Source organism: Nicotiana tomentosiformis, chromosome 7 (genome assembly GCF_000390325.3).
Source record: "Nicotiana tomentosiformis chromosome 7, ASM39032v3, whole genome shotgun sequence".
Taxonomy (NCBI): Eukaryota; Viridiplantae; Streptophyta; class Magnoliopsida; order Solanales; family Solanaceae; genus Nicotiana; species Nicotiana tomentosiformis.
Window position 1 is genome coordinate 129,686,714 of NC_090818.1, and position 19,822 is coordinate 129,706,535.

Below are 19,822 nucleotides of genomic sequence, written 5' to 3' on the forward strand. Positions count from 1 at the left end.
TGGGCTAGAGCACACGAAAATCTAAGAATTGAGCGGAATTCCAGATTTATGGCCCTAAAATGCCAAAACACGAGGAACGGTCATGGTGAAGCGATGACTATTTTTCCTTAAGTCATTTTTGATGGGCTAGCAACATTTTAGTGATTCAGGTCCAATCGCCCATATGCATGTGTATGGCGTGGGCTATAGCACACGAAAATCTTGGAATCGGGCTGGAATTATAAGATGATTTCTAATTTTTTGTGTGCTAATGTCCACGCCATCTTCATGAATTCAAGCGACGGGTTCCAAATCACCTATAATTTTATGGACCCATCAGAAAAGACCTAATGAACAATAGTCATTGCCTCGTAATGATAGTTACTCCTTTTTTCGCGTTTTAGAGCCATAAAACTAGAATTCACGATTGTATCCAATTTCTTTTGAGCTAATATCCACTTCATCTTCATGAATTCGGACGATGGACTCCAACTCACCTAAAATTTTGTGGGCATATCAAAAATGATATAATAAACAATAGTCATCGCTTCGCCTTGACCGTTCCTCTTTTCTCGCATTTTAGGTCCATAAAACAAAAACTCCCGATGATTTCTAATTTTTCGAGTGCTAATGTCCACACAGGTGACGAGGTTCGAATTGCCTAACATTTTGTGTGCTCTCCGAAATTACCTAATGAACAATAGTCATAGCTTCGCCATGATTGTTCCTCATTTTTGGCGTTTTAGAATCATAAAGTAGGAATTCACGACGATTTTCAATTTTTCGTGTGCTAATGTCGACTCCATCTTCATGAATTTGGGAGACAAGCTCCGGATCGCCTTAAATCCTCTGGGCCCATAAGAAACGGCCTAATGAATAATAGTCATTGGTTCGCCAAGACCGTTCCTTATTTTATTTATATTTTAGGGCCATAAAACAAAAATTCTAGACGATTTCAATTTTTCGTGTGCTAATGTCCACGGCATCTTCATGAATTTGTGCGGCGGGCTCCGAATCGCCTAAAGTTTTGTGGGACCATCGAAAACGACCTAATGAATAATAGTTATCGCTTCGCCATGATCGTTCCTCGTGTTTTGGCGTTTTAGGGCCATAAAACAAGAATTCATGATGATTTTTAATTTTTCGTGTGCTAATGTCCACGTCATCTTCATGAATTGGGGCAACGGACTCTGAAACACCTAAAATTTTGTGGGTCCATCAAAAATGATCTAATAAACGATAATCACTTCTTTGCCAACACCGTTCCTCTTTTTTGGTATTTTAGGTCCATTAAACAGGAACTCACTACGATTTCAAATTTTTCGTGTGCTTAGGCCACACCATTTTCATTAATTAAGGCAACGAGCTCCGAATTGCCTAAAATTTTGTGGGCCCATCTGAAATGATCTAATGAATCATAGTCATAGTTTTGACACAATCGTTCCTTATTTTTTGGCATTTTAGAGCCATAAAAGAGGAATTCACAACGATTTTTAATTTTTCGTGTGCTAATGTCCACTCCATCATCGTGAATTTGGGAGATGGGCACCGTACCGCCTAAAATTTTGTGGGCCCATCAGAAATTACCTAATTAAAAATAGTCATTACTTTGCCATAACCATTAATCATTTTTGGCGTTTTAGGGCCATAAAATAGGAATTCACGATGATTTTCAATTTTTCCGGTGCTAATGTCCCCGCCATCTTCATGAATTCGAGAAACAAAATCTGAATCTCCTAAAACAACTGGGCCCATCAAAACGACCTACTGAGCAATACTCTTCGCTTCGCCATGACCGTTCCTCATTTTTTGGCATTTTAAGGACATAAACAAGGAATTGAGCACGATTTCAAATTTTTCATATGCTAATGTCCACGCCATCTTATGAATTCGGGCGACAGGCTCCGCATTGCCTGAAATTTTGTGAGCCCGTCAGAAACGACCGAATGAATAATAGTCATCGCTTATCCATGACGGTTCCTCGTTGTTTGGTGTTTTAGGGCCATAAACCAAGAATTTAGGACTATTTCCAATTTTCATATGCTAATGTACATACTATCTTCATGAATTCAGACGACGAGATCTGAATCGCCTAAAATGTTGTGGTCTCATCAGAAATGACCTAATGAATAATAATTATGGATTCACCTGATTGTTCCTCATTTTTTGGTATTTTAGGGCCATAAAACAGGAATTAAGGACGATTTCCAATTTTTTGTTTGCTAAAATTGCCTAAAATTTTGTGTGTCCATCAGAAACTCCTAATGAATACTAGTCATCACTTCACCGTGATCGTTCCTCATTTTTTTGTGAATTCGGGCGACATGCTCTGAATCTCCTAAAAATATTTGGGCCCATCAGCAATGACCTAATAAACAATTATCATTAATTCTTCATGGTTGCTCCTCGTTTTGGTATTTTTAAGGCCATAAAACATGATTCAAGACGATTTCCTTCTGTATGCTAATGTCCAAGCAATCTTCATAAATTTGGGCGACGAGCTTCGAATCACTTAAAATGTTGTGGACCCATAAGAAATGACTTAATGAACAAATGTCATCGACTCACCATAATTGTTCCTCGTTTTTTGGCATTTTAGGACGATAAAATAGGAATTCAAGATGATTTCCTATTTTCGTGTGCATTAGACCATACCATCTTCATGAATTCGGGCGATGGATTTTGAATTGCTTAAAATTTGTGGATCCATCATAAACGACCTAATGAACAATATTCATCGCTTCGCCATGACCGTTCTTTATTTTTTGATATTTTAGGACCATAAAATAGGAATTTAGAGCGATTTCAATTTTTCATGTACTAATATCCACGCCATCTTCAAAAATTCGGACTATGGGCTCCGAATTGCCTAAAATTTTGTGGGGCCATCATAAATGACCTAATGAATAATAGTCATGGCTTCGCTATAACTGTTCCCTATTCTTTTGCGTTTTAGGGCTATAAAAAAGTAATTCCGAACATATTCAATTTTTCATGTGCTAATGTCCACGACATCTTCATGTATTCGGGCGACGGGCTCCAGATCGCCTAAAATTTTGTGGGACCATCCGAAATGATCTAATAAACAATAGTCATAGTTTCGCCATGACCGCTCTTCGTTTTTGGTGTTTTAGAGCCATAAAATAAAAATTCACAATGATTTCCAATTTTTTGTGTGCTAATGTACACACCATCTTCATGAATTTGGGTGGCGGAGGCGTAAAATTTTGTGGACCCATCATAAACGACCTAATGAACAATAGTTATTGTCTCGCCATGTCCGTTCTTTATTTTTGGCATTTTAGAGCCGTAAAATAAGAATTGATGATGACTTTCAATATTTTGTGTTACTGTCCACGCCATCTTCATGAATTTGGACGACGGACTCTGAATCGCCTAAAAATTTTTGGTCCCATCAGAAATGACATAATGAACAATAGTCATTGATTCTTCATGAATGTTCCTCGTTTTTTGGCGTTTTAGGGCCATAAAACAGGAATTCAATATGATTTCCAATTATTCGTGTGCTAATGTCCAGTATTTTAACAGGCGTAGGCGTAAGACGAGGCATTTTCCATATGCCTCAGCAAGGTGTAAGCCCCAGGCACAGGAAGTAAGCCCCATAGGTATTTAATTTTTAATATTTTATAAAATAATATAATTACAGTAAATATTTATAAACAGGTTAAATTGTATAAAATTGAAGAAAACTATAAATATATATATATATATATATATATATATATATATATATATATATATGTGTGTGTGTGTGTGTGTGTGTGTGTGTGTGTGTGCGCGCGCGCGCGCGCTCCATACACACAAAAAATAAGTCAAAACAATCTATTATACGCTACTTAGAAGCACAAGTAACTTGAGTCAAAAAGAATAAAGTTTTCTACATGGAGCAACAAAAAGGATGACTAGCCTACAATTTAAACTTTGAACTTGCTGCTACGAAGGAGAATGGAGTTCTCTTTGTATTTGTACAAAAACTGAATATTCGTTGCTTTTGGAAGATATTAGCAGACTAGCGGACAAAAAAAATTGGGAAAGCCATGAATTAGGGATTCAATCAATAAAAAAGGTCTTGACTTTTTAATTTAATACATTTCAGTTCCTTTTTAAAAAATTTGAGTAATTACCAAGCTGACTTTTGAGAATTTGGGTATTATATGAAGGACTTATTCAACAAATTTTGTTTTACTTTGAAAAAGTCTCTGGGGCTTGCGCCTCACTAAAAAACACTCCTCAAACGCCCGGGCATACGCCCTGAATTGCTAGGCGTACGCCTCTTGAGACTTTCACCCCACACCATCACCTCAGGGCGTTTTTGGTGCGCCTCGCCCCGAAAACGCCTTTTAAAACACTGCTAATGTCTACGCCATCTTCATGAATTCGACTGATAGGCTCCAAATCGCCTAAATTTTGTGGGTGCATCAGAAATAATCTAATGGACAATAGTCATCGTTTCACCATGATTTTTCCTCTTTTTCGCGTTTTAAAACCATAAAATAGGAATTCATGACGATTTCTAATTTTTCGCGTGCTAACGTCCACGACATCATCATAAATTCAGGCGATGGGTTCTGAATCATCCAGAAATTTTGTGGGCACATTAGAAATGGCCTAATAAACAATAGTTATCGCTTCGTCGTGTCGTTCCTCTTTTTTTGCATTTTAGGGCCATAAAATAGGAATTCATGTTGATTTTCAATTTTTCGTATGCTAATATCCATGCCATATTCATGAATTTGGGCGACGGTCTCTGAATCGCCCAAAATTTTATAGGCCCATCAGAAATGACCTAATAAATAATTGTCATCGCTTCGCCATGATTGTTCCTCATTTTTTGGCGTTTTAGGGCCATAAACAGAAAATCAGGACGATTTTCGATTTTTGTGTGTGCTATGTCCATGCCATCTTCATGAATTCGGGCGACGGGTTCCGAATCGCCTAAAATTTTATGGGTCAATCAGAAATGACCTAATGAACAATAGTCATTGCTTCGTCACGACCGTTACTTTATTTTTTGGCGTTTTAGGGCCATAAAATAGGAATTCACGATGATTTCTAATTTTTCGTGTGCTAATGTCCACGCTCTTCACGAATTCGGGCGACGAGTTCCGAATTGCCAAATATTTTATGGGTCATTCGAAACGACCTAATGAACAATTGTCCTGGCTTTGCCATGAACTTTCCTCGTGTATTAGTAATGTTAATTTTGTAGAATTTTTTTTGACGGACTTCGACTGGCCAAATTTCATAGGTCTATAGGAAACGCCCTAGTTACCAATATTTGTTGTTGCGCCGTGACTTGTGGGTTCATTTTATGGCGTTTCATGGTCAACGCGAATTTGTGATTTTGTGTATGTACATGTTAATTTTGTAGAAGTTTTTTTACGGACTCCGATTGGCGGGAATTTTTGTAGGTCCATAGGAGACGATCTAGTGACCAATACTCATTACTTCACCATGACTTCCGGGTTCATTTTATGGTGTTTTAGGGTCATGCAATACGAATTTGTGATTATATCCATTTTTCCGTGTATATTAGTACATACTGATTTTGTAAAAAAAAATTGACGAACTCTGATCGATCTAAAATTTCGTCAAGACTTTCGAGTTTATTTTTCAGTGATTTGAAATCATGCAACGCGAATTTATGATATTATCCACTTTTTCAGTTAACTATAAGTTAATTTGATACTTGAAAAGAATTGAACTCTTGAAACTTTTTGAAAAATATTATTCTAGTCACCTAAGTGCGTGGCCTACCAGTTAATGAAGTTGGTAAAAATTATTAAAAATACTTTAAATCCAACGAGAAAGGAACCAAAAAAGATGTTAGGCATAGCAATTCAATATTTGCGGCTGGTAAAAAATAGCAAATACCCGTTAAAATAGTTGAATTGTATACATAAACTAAGCCCAGACATCACATTTATCAATAAAATAAATGAACCCCTAGGCATCAACAAGGCACATTGTTTAGTTTACCGTAAACTGAAGTGAATAGAGATGCGTGCAAGACTCGGATAATTTCTCACACAAGGAATCTACTACTGTAAATACACACGAATTTCCTTTCTGTTTTAACTCCAACGTTAAGAAGCCGATAGATGTGCAAACATTTACTTTAACAGGGGCAAATTGCCATGAAGAGAGTTTGTTAAAGGGAGACTACAGATAAGAGTGAATTCTTTAAACAGGTTACAGATACATCAGTCAATAACTTAAATTGTCAAAGTGAATATCCTCAAATATTGTTGGCGCTCATTTACACCTAGTAAGGGTTGTACCGGGAACGCCCCCGTCCGCCGTCACCCCGCCTTCCACCACTTGAACCTCCTCCGCCACTGCGGCCACCCCGTGATGCTGGAGGTGGGGTATGCATAACACCTGGTTGTTGCCTGGACAGGGAAAAGAGATCAGAGATGATATAAAGAAAACCCTTCTTTGTCATTTTTGAATCAATCATATACAAATACACCTAACACAAGAACAATAATTTGACCCAGTCATGATCCAAACATCTCGGATGCAATATGAGTTCTTTGAATATTTTGAACAACATGAGGCGACATCAGATAAGAAGAATACTGGAAGGAATAAATGAGCATATCGAAAATCTTAACAATCATTTCAAAAAGATAAAATTCTCAGCTGAAAGTCCACTAATTTCTGTATTAACAATAAAAACTAGATGAAAGGACAGAATACCAATATTCAACTGTACCAGAAAAGCAAAACTTGCAAACATGAAACACCGAGCGCAAGCAATAAATTATGTTTCATTCTGCAGGGGCGAGTAGTTCTAAGAGACAGGTGACTTCTAGATGACTAAAACTTAACATCTTAAGCCCCTAACCCTAGTAGTTCTAAGAGATAGGTGACTTCTAGATGACTAAACTTTTAACATCTTAAGCCCCTAACCCCCCCCCCCCCCCCAAACAGCTGTTAAGTAAAATGATCTGATGCAATAACAAAAAGACAGAACAGAACACAACTCCAAGATCATGATCTGATGCAATGTGCATCCCCACACTCAAAAGAGTCTAAGGGGCAGTGTGGACAAATTTTACAAAAAGTATCTTGAGAAGTTTATTGAAGACAAAATTTGTGCTTAGATAACTTGTCTCAAAAAAGTATTTTTTGGATCCCGAGTAACTTAAACACAGAAAGGAGGGCAACTTACAAAGAAAAAGTTGTTGCAAGTTTGTTGTTTCGATGTAACTCCTCAAAAAACAAAACATGGCCTTTTATCTAGCTTTTCATAAGAACCATCAATTATCTTCAAACATCACCACATTTTTGTCCAACTTAATTAAATTTCTATATTCAATTGCATCCTCCTATCCCATGGTTGCCCTGCAAAACGATGTTAATGCTGGGTTGAAATAAAATTAGTCAAAAACTTTAGGGGCCATGTTGCTATTAAGCAAGGTCCAGAAAAGGCCCTTTTTCATCCAAAAACAGCCTGCTAGCACATCTCCAACTTATACACATTTCTTCAACTTTCTGAAAAGACTTTCTTTCAAATATTTGAAACAGAAAAGCACCTTTTTTTCTTTTTTGATATGACGGTGTCCGGGCCAGCTTGTGCACACCTCGACTATTCCACTGCGTACCTGCTACTTCCCACCAACACAGGTACCGGGTAACTCTACCTAACAAGGCTTAGGCGGATGGGAAGAAATTACCTAGTATTTGTCTCTGCCGGGATTTGAACTCTGGTCTCCCAGGTTTTTGACTACAGCATTGACCATTAGGCCACCCCTTGGGTGCTGGGTGCTAGACAGGCACCTTTGTTAAAAGAATATCATTCACTTTTTTGCCCAAAAGAAACAGTTTCACAGACAAAACGCTTCCTAGAATTGTCCAAGTGTCTAACTGTCACAAGTATCAGCACAATGCTTATTCTGATGAAGATTCTGGAATAAAGTTAACCAACCAGAGCATTTACTACTCAACCAGATTTAACCAACCATGATGCATTTACTGATCAACCAGGTATTTCATTATCAAGCTTACCAAAGCAACTGCTATAGACGAGTTATACTTACAGGACATATCCAATCCTTCCATCAGGCAAAAGCATCGGCATCATTGCCAAGCCAGCAGGTGTAGCTCCTCTTCCATAGACCAGTGGCTGTGAAGTGACGGCAACAAGTGTTAGTAAAGCTGCAGATTCACAAATTTACCTGAACACAAGCTACACTTGAGAGTGATAATATAGGGCCCATCAACTAATCCAATTCAGATTTAATTAACACGGAAATCCTGCAGTATACATTGCAACCTTGTAATATAGATATTTCTTGTCTTGGACAAAAATCTTGCATATGTAATAACAACACATGGGAAACAATGTTGTTAAAGAGTTCATTAAAATTTGCCAAGCCGTGAAGCTCGGTGAGGCCCAGATTGTGTGCTTCGCCATGCTTAATCAGTAAAGCGTAGACGTCAAGGTGCTAAAGCATGTCCACCTTCAATGATGGGTTCCATCTTAAAGGGCACACCAACATATATATTGCTTAATTATAGTTTTTCCTTTCTTTTGTCCAAATAATTATTGTTTGTGTTTACAGTAACATTTTCGTGCATCACATTTCTATTTCTTTGTTTTTTCTTCATCAGAGCTTTTATTCCCTTAAGCACACGCTTTAATTGAGCATTGTGCTTAAACTCCAACAAATTTTTGGCGCTCTTTTGCCCTTCTCTCTTTTGACTACTCTGATTGGAAACTGGTTTATCTCCTCAAAGTTTTTGCTTTATGTATTAGAGTATAATTAGCAACAATTTTTAGATGATTAATCATATTCATTAATAGAAGTCCTGCACAAGTCGCCACAAGAAAATGAACCAACGGAAACCTAGCAACTGATGGCAGCAGTTAACAAAAGAAAGCTTGCTTACAAGCTACAAATAAATGGAACACCAATTCAAAGAATTATTGAAATTCTTTTTCTCTCACTCTCTCTTTTTTTTGGGGGGTGTGGGGGGTTTGGGGGGGAGGGGGGGTGGGGGGGTGGGTTTCCAACACTAAAGAACAGCAAAATCCACCTTTAGGAATCTATACACTTGAGGCAAAGTTAACATTAGGGCGTACCTGGATTAGATGCATTTTACTAAAGTAAAAGACTAGGATTCACAGTCTAGAAGATTGGACAGCATTTGAGAATTTGTGAAATAACCTAATCCAACCCAAAACCTTAAGGGATGTGGAGAGGTCCATGATATTATAAACCCATTTGGAAACCCTTACCCAACCGTTGAGGGACAAGTGTAGCATTCTCTAAAATCCTCCCGCCTGTGTAACCAAGTTATACAGTTTACACATGAATTTGATTTTCTTTTCTGTCTACCTTTCTTTCCTGAAGTAAAGACTAGAGAGGACAGGTGAAGCTGAACAGGACTGGATTTGGAGTAGAGGGGGGGTCAGGTTAGGCTCAATAAGTTAATGAGTAGGCCTAGAGAAATGTTATTAGCTCGATGGGCTGTTGAATTGAGAGAGAGAAAAAGAGAAAGAAGCCCAAAGCAGCTCCATGGGATGATTATTGAGAGAGAGAGAGAGAAACCAGAGTGATAGAGTATGAAGAGAGAAAAGGGATGTGCTGACAAGCCCAACAAAGTTTGGCTCTGATACCATTTGAAGTAAATTGATCATCAAACCCAAAGTCGAAAGTAGCACAAATAGAGAAGATTTTGTAATGTAGTGCTAACTTCCATATGCACCCCTAACATAAGTGCAACAATATGATAATTAGGTGATTAAAAGAAATGAGCTAAGAATAAAACACGAAAACAAAACACAATGGAAGCAAATGATACATATAAGGGGTCTGGTTATCGGGATAGGGATACTAATCCCGTGATAAAATTTGATATTACATTTATCTCATGTTTGGTTATAGGTATTAGCTAATACCGGTATAAGTTCTATACCCAAAACTTGGTATTACCTATCCCACAGTGGATTATAATCCTGGATATCCCAGATTGGAACCAAACGACCCCTAAGAGTTATTAACTCAATGATATTAAAACTCAGTTGTTACTGCTCAGCTATGCCTAGGTACTTTTACTGAGTCTTTTTTACTTTGGTAGCGACTCACCTAGGTACTTTTACTGAGTCTTTTTTACTTTGGTAGAGACTCATATGCAGGGACAAGTATGAGTTCTTGAATAAAATATCTAGTTTTCGAGATCTTAATGTACTTTGGAAGACAAATTATCTAATATTGGAATGGAATGCCTCAAAAATAGCATAATTTATGTATAGGATACATATAGACTAAAAACCAATAATGGTTAAGCCGTTAAAGTATAGTTGATTGATTGAAAAGGCTAGAACATCGAATGCGAAGACAAACAGTCACCATCAAAAACATGAAAAAGTTCTTACTTGGCCAACACCTGCACCACCATATCCTGCACTTAGAGCACCATAAGGAGCTCCAACCATGCCATAGCCAATACGAGGAGGGTAAGTTGGAAGTGTGGGCCCCTTTTGTGAGCTTGACCCTCCTGAAGATTTCTGGTCTGCCTGAGGCTTTGCGAGTGAACACTCCAGTATTTTTCCTGTATAAGAGCAACGATGCATCAGTGTCATCATACATTTTGTTGTATGAAGTGAAATCAAATCCAAAGAAAGAAGTAGGAAACAGACATACCATCTATCTCATATCTCTCAGTGTTCTTCAGGGCCTTCATAGCACTTGACCTCTCAGCAAAGTGAACAAAGCCATATCTGCTCTGTTCTTGCCCTGGTTTAGCTGGAGGAAGAACTACTTTTGTAATCTTCCCATGATGTTCAAACAACTCTTTTAGCTTGTCTTGGGTAATGTTTTTGGGCAAGTTCTTCACATACACGGCTTTAACCTATAGAGTCCCAAAAGGAGACAAAAGATGCTTACATCACAATTCAACATCTTCAGAACATTTGGTAATTAACCCAGCTGGACCATAATGGACAATATTTTATGCACCAAGCGATAAATCATTCTTGAGAAATATAGCTACTTGGTAGATTCCAACTTAGGATCAGACACGCAAAACACAATCTCTAAAGCAAAGCGAAAATCCATACTATCAAGCCCAAAAGCATTGGCTGTTAATCAGCTGTATCTCCAGCAATGCTTCTTTTGATTTGTTAGTCCCTTTTATTGGGGGGGGGGGGGGGGGCTGTTGGGTGGAGGAATTGGGAGTGGAGCAGGAGGTAAAATGTTCACACCGGTAATCCTTGTTTGAAAGACACTGAGCTAACCAACATATAGCACAGAGTTATGCTGAATAGGAATCACCAACTGTGCAAGTATCTAAGAAAATCACCCCCCACCCCCCAAGCACATTAGTCTGCATGGAAAGGAAAGATAAAATATGCACGAGTTCTAAAAGTAGAACCTGTGCAGAAGCAGCAGTTTCAGCATTTTTGGGATCTGCCCAGCTGACAGTTGGTGCATTATCATCAAGCTTAAAGTCAGAATTTGACATCTTTTGTCTTGAATACTCTGCACATGCATTATTGTAATATTCTATAAAAGCGAATCCACGATTTCTACCAGAGTTCTGAGGATCCTGTATCATAGGAATTAGGAAAAAAAATTAAAGCAACAAAAAATGGTTTTTTCTTGCATATATATTCGGGGACAAACTTAATCTTCTTTGCATGAATAACAGGATTTATGTGGAAGAGTAACAACGATGGAGCTGCAAATGTATAACCAATGACAAAGATACTGTAGCAAAAGGTTGAGAAACGGAATAACTATAAGCATATGTCACAAAAAAAAGAGACCTTACCTTCACCAACTCAATAGTATTAACCCCAGGCCCCACGTTCGTCACAGCTGTCCTCATATCTTCCTCCCCCCAGTTTCTAGGAACATTACCAATGAACAACCGATGTTTAGCTTGAGCTGGAGAACATTTTACCCTTTTTCCCTGATACAGGAACAGCTATTAGAGAACCCAAAGAGTCCAGCAAATAGATAAATTTCCATTCACGCTTATGGAAATGTACATCAAGGCTGTAAACTGTTTAATAAGTGACTGATAAACTAGGCAAGATGAGACAAAGAAAGAGTACAGAACCAGTTAAGGAGAATAGCATTTTGCGTACCTTCAGCTCAGTGTTGTTGAGCTCCTTAATAGCCTTGGATGCCAATTCCTTGTTTCTATAGGTAACAAACGCATATCCCTTGTTCTGAGTTGAGTCCTTCCCTTTCATTATTCTTACCTGACATTTTCACTCATGTTATCCTAGTAAAATTATGTGATACCAATAAAGAACAGTTAATGAACAGGAAAAGAATTTACCTCTGTAACTTCCCCAATTGTCTCACAAAAATCCCTCACATCTGCCTCAGACACATCTTGAGTAATGCCACCTATGTACACTTCTGAACCGTGAGGAGGAAGTGCAAGGAGCTTAGCATGCTTTTCCTCCACATCCTCCTCAGCATTTGTATCAACTTTCATCTTTACATCCTTCGAACCCTTTGCTTCCCCAGCTCCATCACTTTCATTTTCCTCCTCCTCCTCCTCCTCCTCCTCCTCCTCCTCCTCCTCTTCCACCTCCTCTTCTACCTCTTCTTCTTCTTCCACCTCTTCCATTTCCACCTCTTCTTCTACTTCTTCATACTCAATCTCTTCATCTTCTTCATTATCCCCTTCAAAGTCAACCTGCTCTTCAGTCTCAATAGGCTTCTCAGGTTCAGATTTAATAGCTGCAGCACTGGCCCTTGTCCTCGGCATCTTATATATCTAGGAAGATAAGCTGGCACTGCAACTCTGATGGAACCACAGAAGCCGGAAGCATTTGCAAAAGAAAGAAGAAAATTGTGGACAGGCTGAACCAAAATGAAAGGCCAAGAGGATTTCCAGAGTAAAGAATATCTCAACTGAACTTGTTCCATGAGAAATGGCCCAAGGAGTTCCAATGTCAATTTTCAGTATAAGGCTGACAAAATTTTACCAATACAAACAAAGACAGGCAAGAGAAGAATACTGAATGATCAAGAGGGTAATATCCTCCATCAGGTGCAAAAATAATGAATCAATGAATTCCTTAAAAGGTAGATACTGATTGATTTCTGAAGGAAAGTCAGCCTTTAGTCTAAACTATAATTAGGACCAATGCATTCATAACAATGGAACAAGGAAAAGAAAGAAAATAAAAGAAAACAAGGAAAGAGAAAAGAGATAGAAGAGATGAAACTTTGAAAGGGTTAATCTACTCGTATTAACCCACGCAATACAGGGGAAATAGAATGCTAAACGGATTGGTCATCAAGGTTTTGATCTCACCAGACCCAACCCCATAAAACATAATTCCAGTTCCAAAATACATATCCCATTCTGTAAGTGAGACCTTCCTGCAGTAAATTAATGGACATACAGTGAATGCACTGATAAAGGAGCAATCTCGACTGCACTTTTTAAATAACCATTGCTCAATATCAGAACAGTCCACAAGTCGTTTTGCTAGCCCATTGGAGTTAACACTTGACCTCAAGAAGCAGATTAATTTATAGCTAGCTTAACTAGAAGTCTAATCAGTCTCATGATGATGAAGACTGTAAATTTGAAGTAGTAAGCAAATATAGCTGACACTCACGAGCTTAGAATAAAAGGTTAAAAGGGATATCACCCTTTGCACTTGAATAAAAAGCTTAGAATCATGTATCCTCACTGGCCTTTTTACCCTTTGGGGGGAGCGGATGGATGGATAAATCAAAATCTTCCAGTAATGCGTATTTCACTAGTTTGGCAGAATAAATCCATTTACAAAGTCACAACCAATTCCAAAAGCTCGGCCACTGATTAATGAGTTTCCTTATCCAGCTACATTTTCTAGTGGAAAGGACACCGAGAAAATCTCAGAATTACAAAACTTCTTTTCCCCTATATTGCACGTAAAGCTTTTTCTATTAGAATTCAAAACTATTTGTTGAACATAATTATTATCTCCGAAGTCCATTAGCATACGATAAAGTTCCGAGGGAGGCTTTGTGGAGATGTTTGGAGGCTAGAGGTGTACATGTTGCCTACGTTAGGTTGATTAAGGACATGTATGATGGAGTAAAGACTCGAGTTAGGACGGTGGGTGGGGACTCGGACCATTTCCCGGTTATGATGGGGTTGCATCAGGGGTCAGCACTCAGCCCTTTTTTGTTTGCTCTGACGATGGACGTACTGACGCGCCACATCCAAGGGGAGGTGTCGTGGTACATGCTATTTGCAGACGATATTGTATTGATTGACGAGACGCGAGACATGGAGCAGCTTTAGCTGACCGAGGACATGACCCTTGATAGGAAGATATGTAGGTCGAGGATTAGGGTAATAATAGAGTAAGGTAGTCTCGAGTATTCATAACAATAGTATTGGCACACAGTCTCGCCTTCTGTTGGTAGTAGGTTTTTATAACTAACCGATGTTTTCTTTCATTGTTGATCGCCTTAATATCTTGTTGTTTTTATTCTGCTTTTATATGGTTTTTTGGTACTGTCCCTTCTTGTCTATATTTTCATTAATGTGATGCTTATGCTTTCCTGAACCGAGTATTTATTGGAAACAGCCTCTCTATCCTCACAAGGTAGGTAAGGTTTGCGTACACACTACCCTCCCCAGACCCCATAGTGTGGGATAATAATGGGTATGTTGTTGTTGTTGAAGTCCATTAACATCAGCATCATGAAGTCTTACTAATCCTCGACTGATTTCTTTATTTCTAAACGATTAAAAACATAAAAAAGTCAATGACAAAATCCTCCTAGTGGAAACATGGAGGTGCGCGCAAGCTGGCCACATCTCTACCATTATCATAAAAAAGATCCTTCATGATAACGTGTATTCATTCTTTTCAGACCGCGGCCCTTTTTATCTTATTAGTTAATCCCGTTTATAAGTGCACCATGACCACCACATGTCGTCACAAGGTAAAAGCTAAATTTTATAGTTCTTGATCTTAAGTACAAATTAGTAGTCTAAATACAAAATCATATTATCAAAATACTTCTAAATTCCATTTAAATTGTCTAACCTAAATTAAACGGTCTTGTTCAAAATGTGAATTATATGAGTTTTAAGCACCCAGGCTCCCAATTTTAGGTTGCCTCGTTCCTAATTTGGAAGATGTAATAATGCTCTAGCTACTTTTTCTCTGTATTTTGGATTAAGATTTTGGAAGGTTCAATAGAAAAGATAGTCTCTAACATTTTATGCTTGCACCATACAAGAGAAGGTGTTAAAACCCCATTCGCGAAATGTCAGAAACAATCCCTCAAAGGCTTCAAACACTATTTGCCACGCCTAGTACTCCTTCCTGTATAGTAAAGAAGATAAGTCTCTAACATTTGATGCTTGCACTTTACAAAAGAAGGTGCTAACCCCATTTACCAAATGTTAGAAACAATCCCTCAAAGGCTTCAAACACTATTTGGTATGCCTAGTACTCCTTTCTGTATAATAAACATAAGCCTTCATCAGCTATGAAGCTCACACTAATTCTCAACCATTGAATACAGTAGTTCTTGAACAATTAAGATTCTGACAAGCTTTCTGTGTTGGAGAAGGAACTGGAAAACAAGAACAAATATAACCTTGTCGACAAGTAGTCACAATCTTTTGCCTAAGATAGACAGATAGATGAGATGCAAGAGCATAAGATGGGACATATGCATCTGGATCATGCACTGTCTCTAAGTTAGGAACACTACTTTGTAATGTGTGCATGTACATATATAATAACATAAGTGAGTTTAAAGCCGTTGGAAAGTATTTTCAGGGAATTAAACACCAAAAAATTATTTTAGTTTCGGGAAAGTACTTTGTAATGTGTGCATGTACATATATAATAACATAAGTGAGTTTAAAGCCAAAACTAGGTAGTTTCAGGACAGCAAGACGGAAAGTACTTTCCCGAAACTAAAATAATTTTTTGGCGTTTAATTCCCTAAAAATACTTTCCAACAAAAAGGAGAAAAATGACTCCTTAAATTATACGCGGAAGTCATTTTCTTACCCCAACTATTTCAAATTTTAATTCCATATCACTACTCTAACCAACATTTGGACATTATTATCAATCTTTAATACTTTAATACAACAACCCGCCATTAACCAACTTAATGCCTAATACTGCAATTTTGACCTGTCAGCAAATGACCCACATCTAGCTTTTTTTCTGTTTTTAATTGTTTTATATAAGTAAAAGACCCACATCTAGTGGCGTACCCCCTCAATATATCCTCCCATATAACTTCTAAAGCTGCAATAAAGGGCAGCCCAGTGCACAAAGCATCCCGCGTTCACGCAGGGTCCGGGGAAGGGCCGCAACATGGAGACAGCTTTATTGTTGCTTTAGGCTCCCCTTCAACCTCTAAGGCTGCAATATTAAACCTTTTAAGGAAACAAAATATCAACAGACATCCACGGGCCATTGCACACAAATCCATGTAGGTATACCCACACACCAAAAAAAAAAACCAATTATTACAAATCTAATCCGAGTAATCCAAAATATGCATATTTTACCCCACTCCCACCCCCACCCCGAAAAAGCAGAAAAAGACTGGTGATATGTATATATAGAAAAACATATTAAAACAACAAGTACTACAAAAGAAGAAGTAAATGAGAAGAAATTATTACCCTGAAATGAAATGAGAACCCTCTTTCTTTCCTTAGCTGTGGAAGCAAACGCCGAGACCAAAAACTAGCTTCTGTGGAAGTAATGCTGTGCGTTTTGAGGGTAATTTATAAACCCTAGATTTGACGAACCAGCTGGATTTGGTGTTAGGGTTTTGATTTGGGGATATTTTTCTTTTGTATGATTGTTCTATTACGTATTGACAGTTTTCTCCCTGTATTCCTACGTCCTTTGCGTCGTAAGTAAATATATGTAAGGGTATTTACGTCATTCTAAATCAAATGTTCAAACTGTGGGGACACGAGGATAATCCTTGCAATTTTCTTTTTGTTTATGCAAGAATACACAGAGTCCATAGTAAGGGCCTGTTTGCCAACCGCCTAATTATATAGCATAGTAATAATTATCTATCTACAAGTAAGCACCAAGTTTCTTCGCTTTTTTTACCCTTTAAAATTGATTTATACTGAAAAAAATAGTCATTTAAATTATTTTACAAATATTTAGGTCTTGAAAATTAATTATATTTTGTGTATTGAATGCTTCTTTATTTAAACTAGGTAAGAATCGTAATATTTAGAACTTAATAATTAAACTTTTACATGAATCATTAAAAAAAATCAACAACATACGTTTGCGTTTTTCTCCCCTACCTTTCGTTAACAAGAGATACACTATCTATTACCAATAAAATACTACTATCAATGAATAAATGCTTACCTTTTAGAACTTAAACTAACGACTATTTATCTCATCTAAACCTTGATATTTATAAATAAAAACAAAATTTGTAGTCCCTTAAATATGTGTTAAATACTATAAAAATATTTCATTGAATATTTATTTAATTATTTTCCTAATACTTAGGAGTTTGAAATTTGATTACAACAACAACAACAACAACAACAAAAAATCCAGTTTGATCCCAACAGGTGGGGTCTGGGGAGGGTAATCTGTACGCAGACCTTACACCTACCTAATGTAGGTAGAGAGGTTGTTTCCAATAGATCCTCGGCTCATGAAGGGCAAGAAGAAGAAGAAGAGGAAAGCAAGGAAAGAAGAAAGATGGAAGAGAAAAGAAAAAGGGAGAGATAAAGGATAATTAGTACCAAATAATAGTAACATGGGAATACAATACCTGAGGCGAACAAAACCACATAACGTAATAAAAATCTAAGAATATGAAGAGACATGCATGCTACTAAGATTATTGGTGAATAACTATAAACTACCTACTAACTTTTTACCTTAATCCTCGACCTCCACACCCTCCTATCAAGGGTCATATCCTCAGTGAGCTGAAACAACTCCATGTCTTGCCTAATCACCTCTCCCCAATACTTCTTAGGCCTACCTCGACCTCTTCTCAAACTCTCCAAGGCCAATCTCTCACACCTCCTAACAGGAGCATCAATGCTTCTTCTCTTAACATGTATGAACCATCTCAATCTTGACTCCCGCATCTTGTCCTCCACGGAGGCTACTCCCACTCTGTCCCGGATAGCTTCATTCTTAGTCCTATCTCTCCTGGTACACTCACACATCCATCTCAGCATCCTCATCTCTGCTACTCCCATCTTCTGCACGTGGGAGTTCTTGACTGGCCAACACTCATCCCCGTATAACATAGCCGGTCGAACCACCACTCGATAAAACTTACCCTTAAGTCTTAGCGGTACATTCCTATCACACAAAACTCCGGAAGCGAGCCTCCACTTCATCCATCCCGCTCCGATACTATGCGCGACATCTTCATCAATCTCTCCGTTACCCTAGATAATAGACCCGAGATACTTAAAACTCGCTCTCTTGGGGATAACTTGAGCATCAAGCTTAACCTCTACGTTTGCATCATGGGTCCCGTCACTGAACTTGCACTCCAAGTATTTTGTCTTGGTTCTACTCAGTTTGAAACCTTTAGACTCCAAGGTCTATCTCCAAACCTCCAACCTCGCGTTAACTCCACTACGCGTCTCGTCAATCAACACTATATCATCGGCAAATAGCATGCACCAAGGCACCTCCCCTTGGATGTGACGCGACAGTACATCCATCGCCAAGGCAAATAAAAATGGGCTAAGATCCGATCCCTGGTGCAACCTCATCACCACAGGGAAATGCTCCGAGTCACTACACACAGTCCTCACTCAAGTCTTAGTATCATCATACATATCCTTAATCACCCAATGTACGCTACCGAAACACCGCTAACCTCCAAACACCTCCACAGGACCTCCCTTGGAACTTTATCGTATGCTTTCTCAAGGTCAATAAACACCATATGTAAATCCTCCTTCCTCTCCCTGTACTACTTTACTAATCTCCTTACTAGATGAATCGCTTCTGTTGTCGAATGCCCCGGCATGAATCCAAACTGATTCTCGGAAATAGACACGCACCTCCTCACCCTGGCCTCCACCACCCTCTCCCAAATCTTCATAGTGTGACTCAACAACTTGATACCCCTATAATTGTTGTAATTTTGGATAACACCCTTGTTCTTGTAAAGCGGAACCATCATACTCTACCTCCATTCTTCGGGCATCTTCTTTGTCTTAAAAATAACATTAAACAGCCCAGTGAGCCACTCCAAACCTGTCCGCTTTGCGCTCTTCCAGAATTCCACCGGGATTTCGTCTGGCCCCGTCGCTCTGCCCCTACACATCTTACGCATCGCCCCTTCCACCTTCTCTACCATAATCCGCCTACAGTACCCAAAATCCCGCCGACTCTCGGAGTGCTCCAACTCACCCAGCACAATGCGTCTATCCCCCTCCTCATTCAACAGTTTATGGAAGTATGTCTGCCATCTTCTCCTAATGAGTGCCTCGTCCATCAACACTTTTCCATCCTCGTCCTTGATGCACTTGACTTGGTCTAAGTCGTGGGCTTTCCTCTCCCTCGCCTTGGTCAATCGGTACAACCTCTTGTTCCCGCCTTTGCCCTCGAGCTCCTCGTACAAACGAGCAAATGTCGCGTTCTTAGCTGTCGTAACTACTAACTTCGCCTCTTTCTTTGCCTTTCTATAACACTCCCGATAAGTCATTTTTTCCTCCTCGTTTGTACTCTCTACTAGCTTCAAATAAGCAGCTTTCTTAGCTTCCACTTTACCTTGAACCTCTCCATTCCACCACCAGTTCCTTTATGACCCCCAGGAGAGCCCTTCGTAACCCCTAAGACCTCTCT

The 19,822-nt window shown here is 38.6% G+C and overlaps 2 protein-coding genes across 3 annotated transcripts; both read right to left on the minus strand.

The window, feature by feature from the left end:
* Positions 1 to 6,100: 6,100 nt before the first annotated feature.
* LOC104085125 (heterogeneous nuclear ribonucleoprotein Q) lies at positions 6,101 to 16,797 on the minus strand. Of its 2 annotated transcripts, none has more exons than XM_070179754.1 (9): positions 16,639 to 16,797; positions 12,301 to 12,774; positions 12,104 to 12,220; positions 11,785 to 11,925; positions 11,386 to 11,559; positions 10,656 to 10,863; positions 10,388 to 10,563; positions 8,046 to 8,131; positions 6,101 to 6,392 (listed from the first exon to the last, which is right to left on the minus strand). In XM_070179754.1, exons 2-9 carry the CDS (start codon positions 12,736 to 12,738, stop codon positions 6,266 to 6,268), a joined length of 1,467 nt encoding a protein of 488 aa, XP_070035855.1. In that variant the 5' UTR covers positions 12,739 to 12,774; positions 16,639 to 16,797; the 3' UTR covers positions 6,101 to 6,265. The 2 variants fall into 2 exon arrangements, with proteins under 2 accessions (XP_070035855.1, XP_070035856.1); XM_070179755.1 differs by having other exon boundaries at positions 12,301 to 12,884; positions 16,639 to 16,785.
* A 2,363-nt stretch (positions 16,798 to 19,160) lies between these two features.
* On the minus strand, positions 19,161 to 19,682 carry LOC138896370 (uncharacterized). The gene has a single exon (XM_070181176.1). It carries the CDS (start codon positions 19,680 to 19,682, stop codon positions 19,161 to 19,163), a length of 522 nt encoding a protein of 173 aa, XP_070037277.1.
* Positions 19,683 to 19,822: the final 140 nt, after the last annotated feature.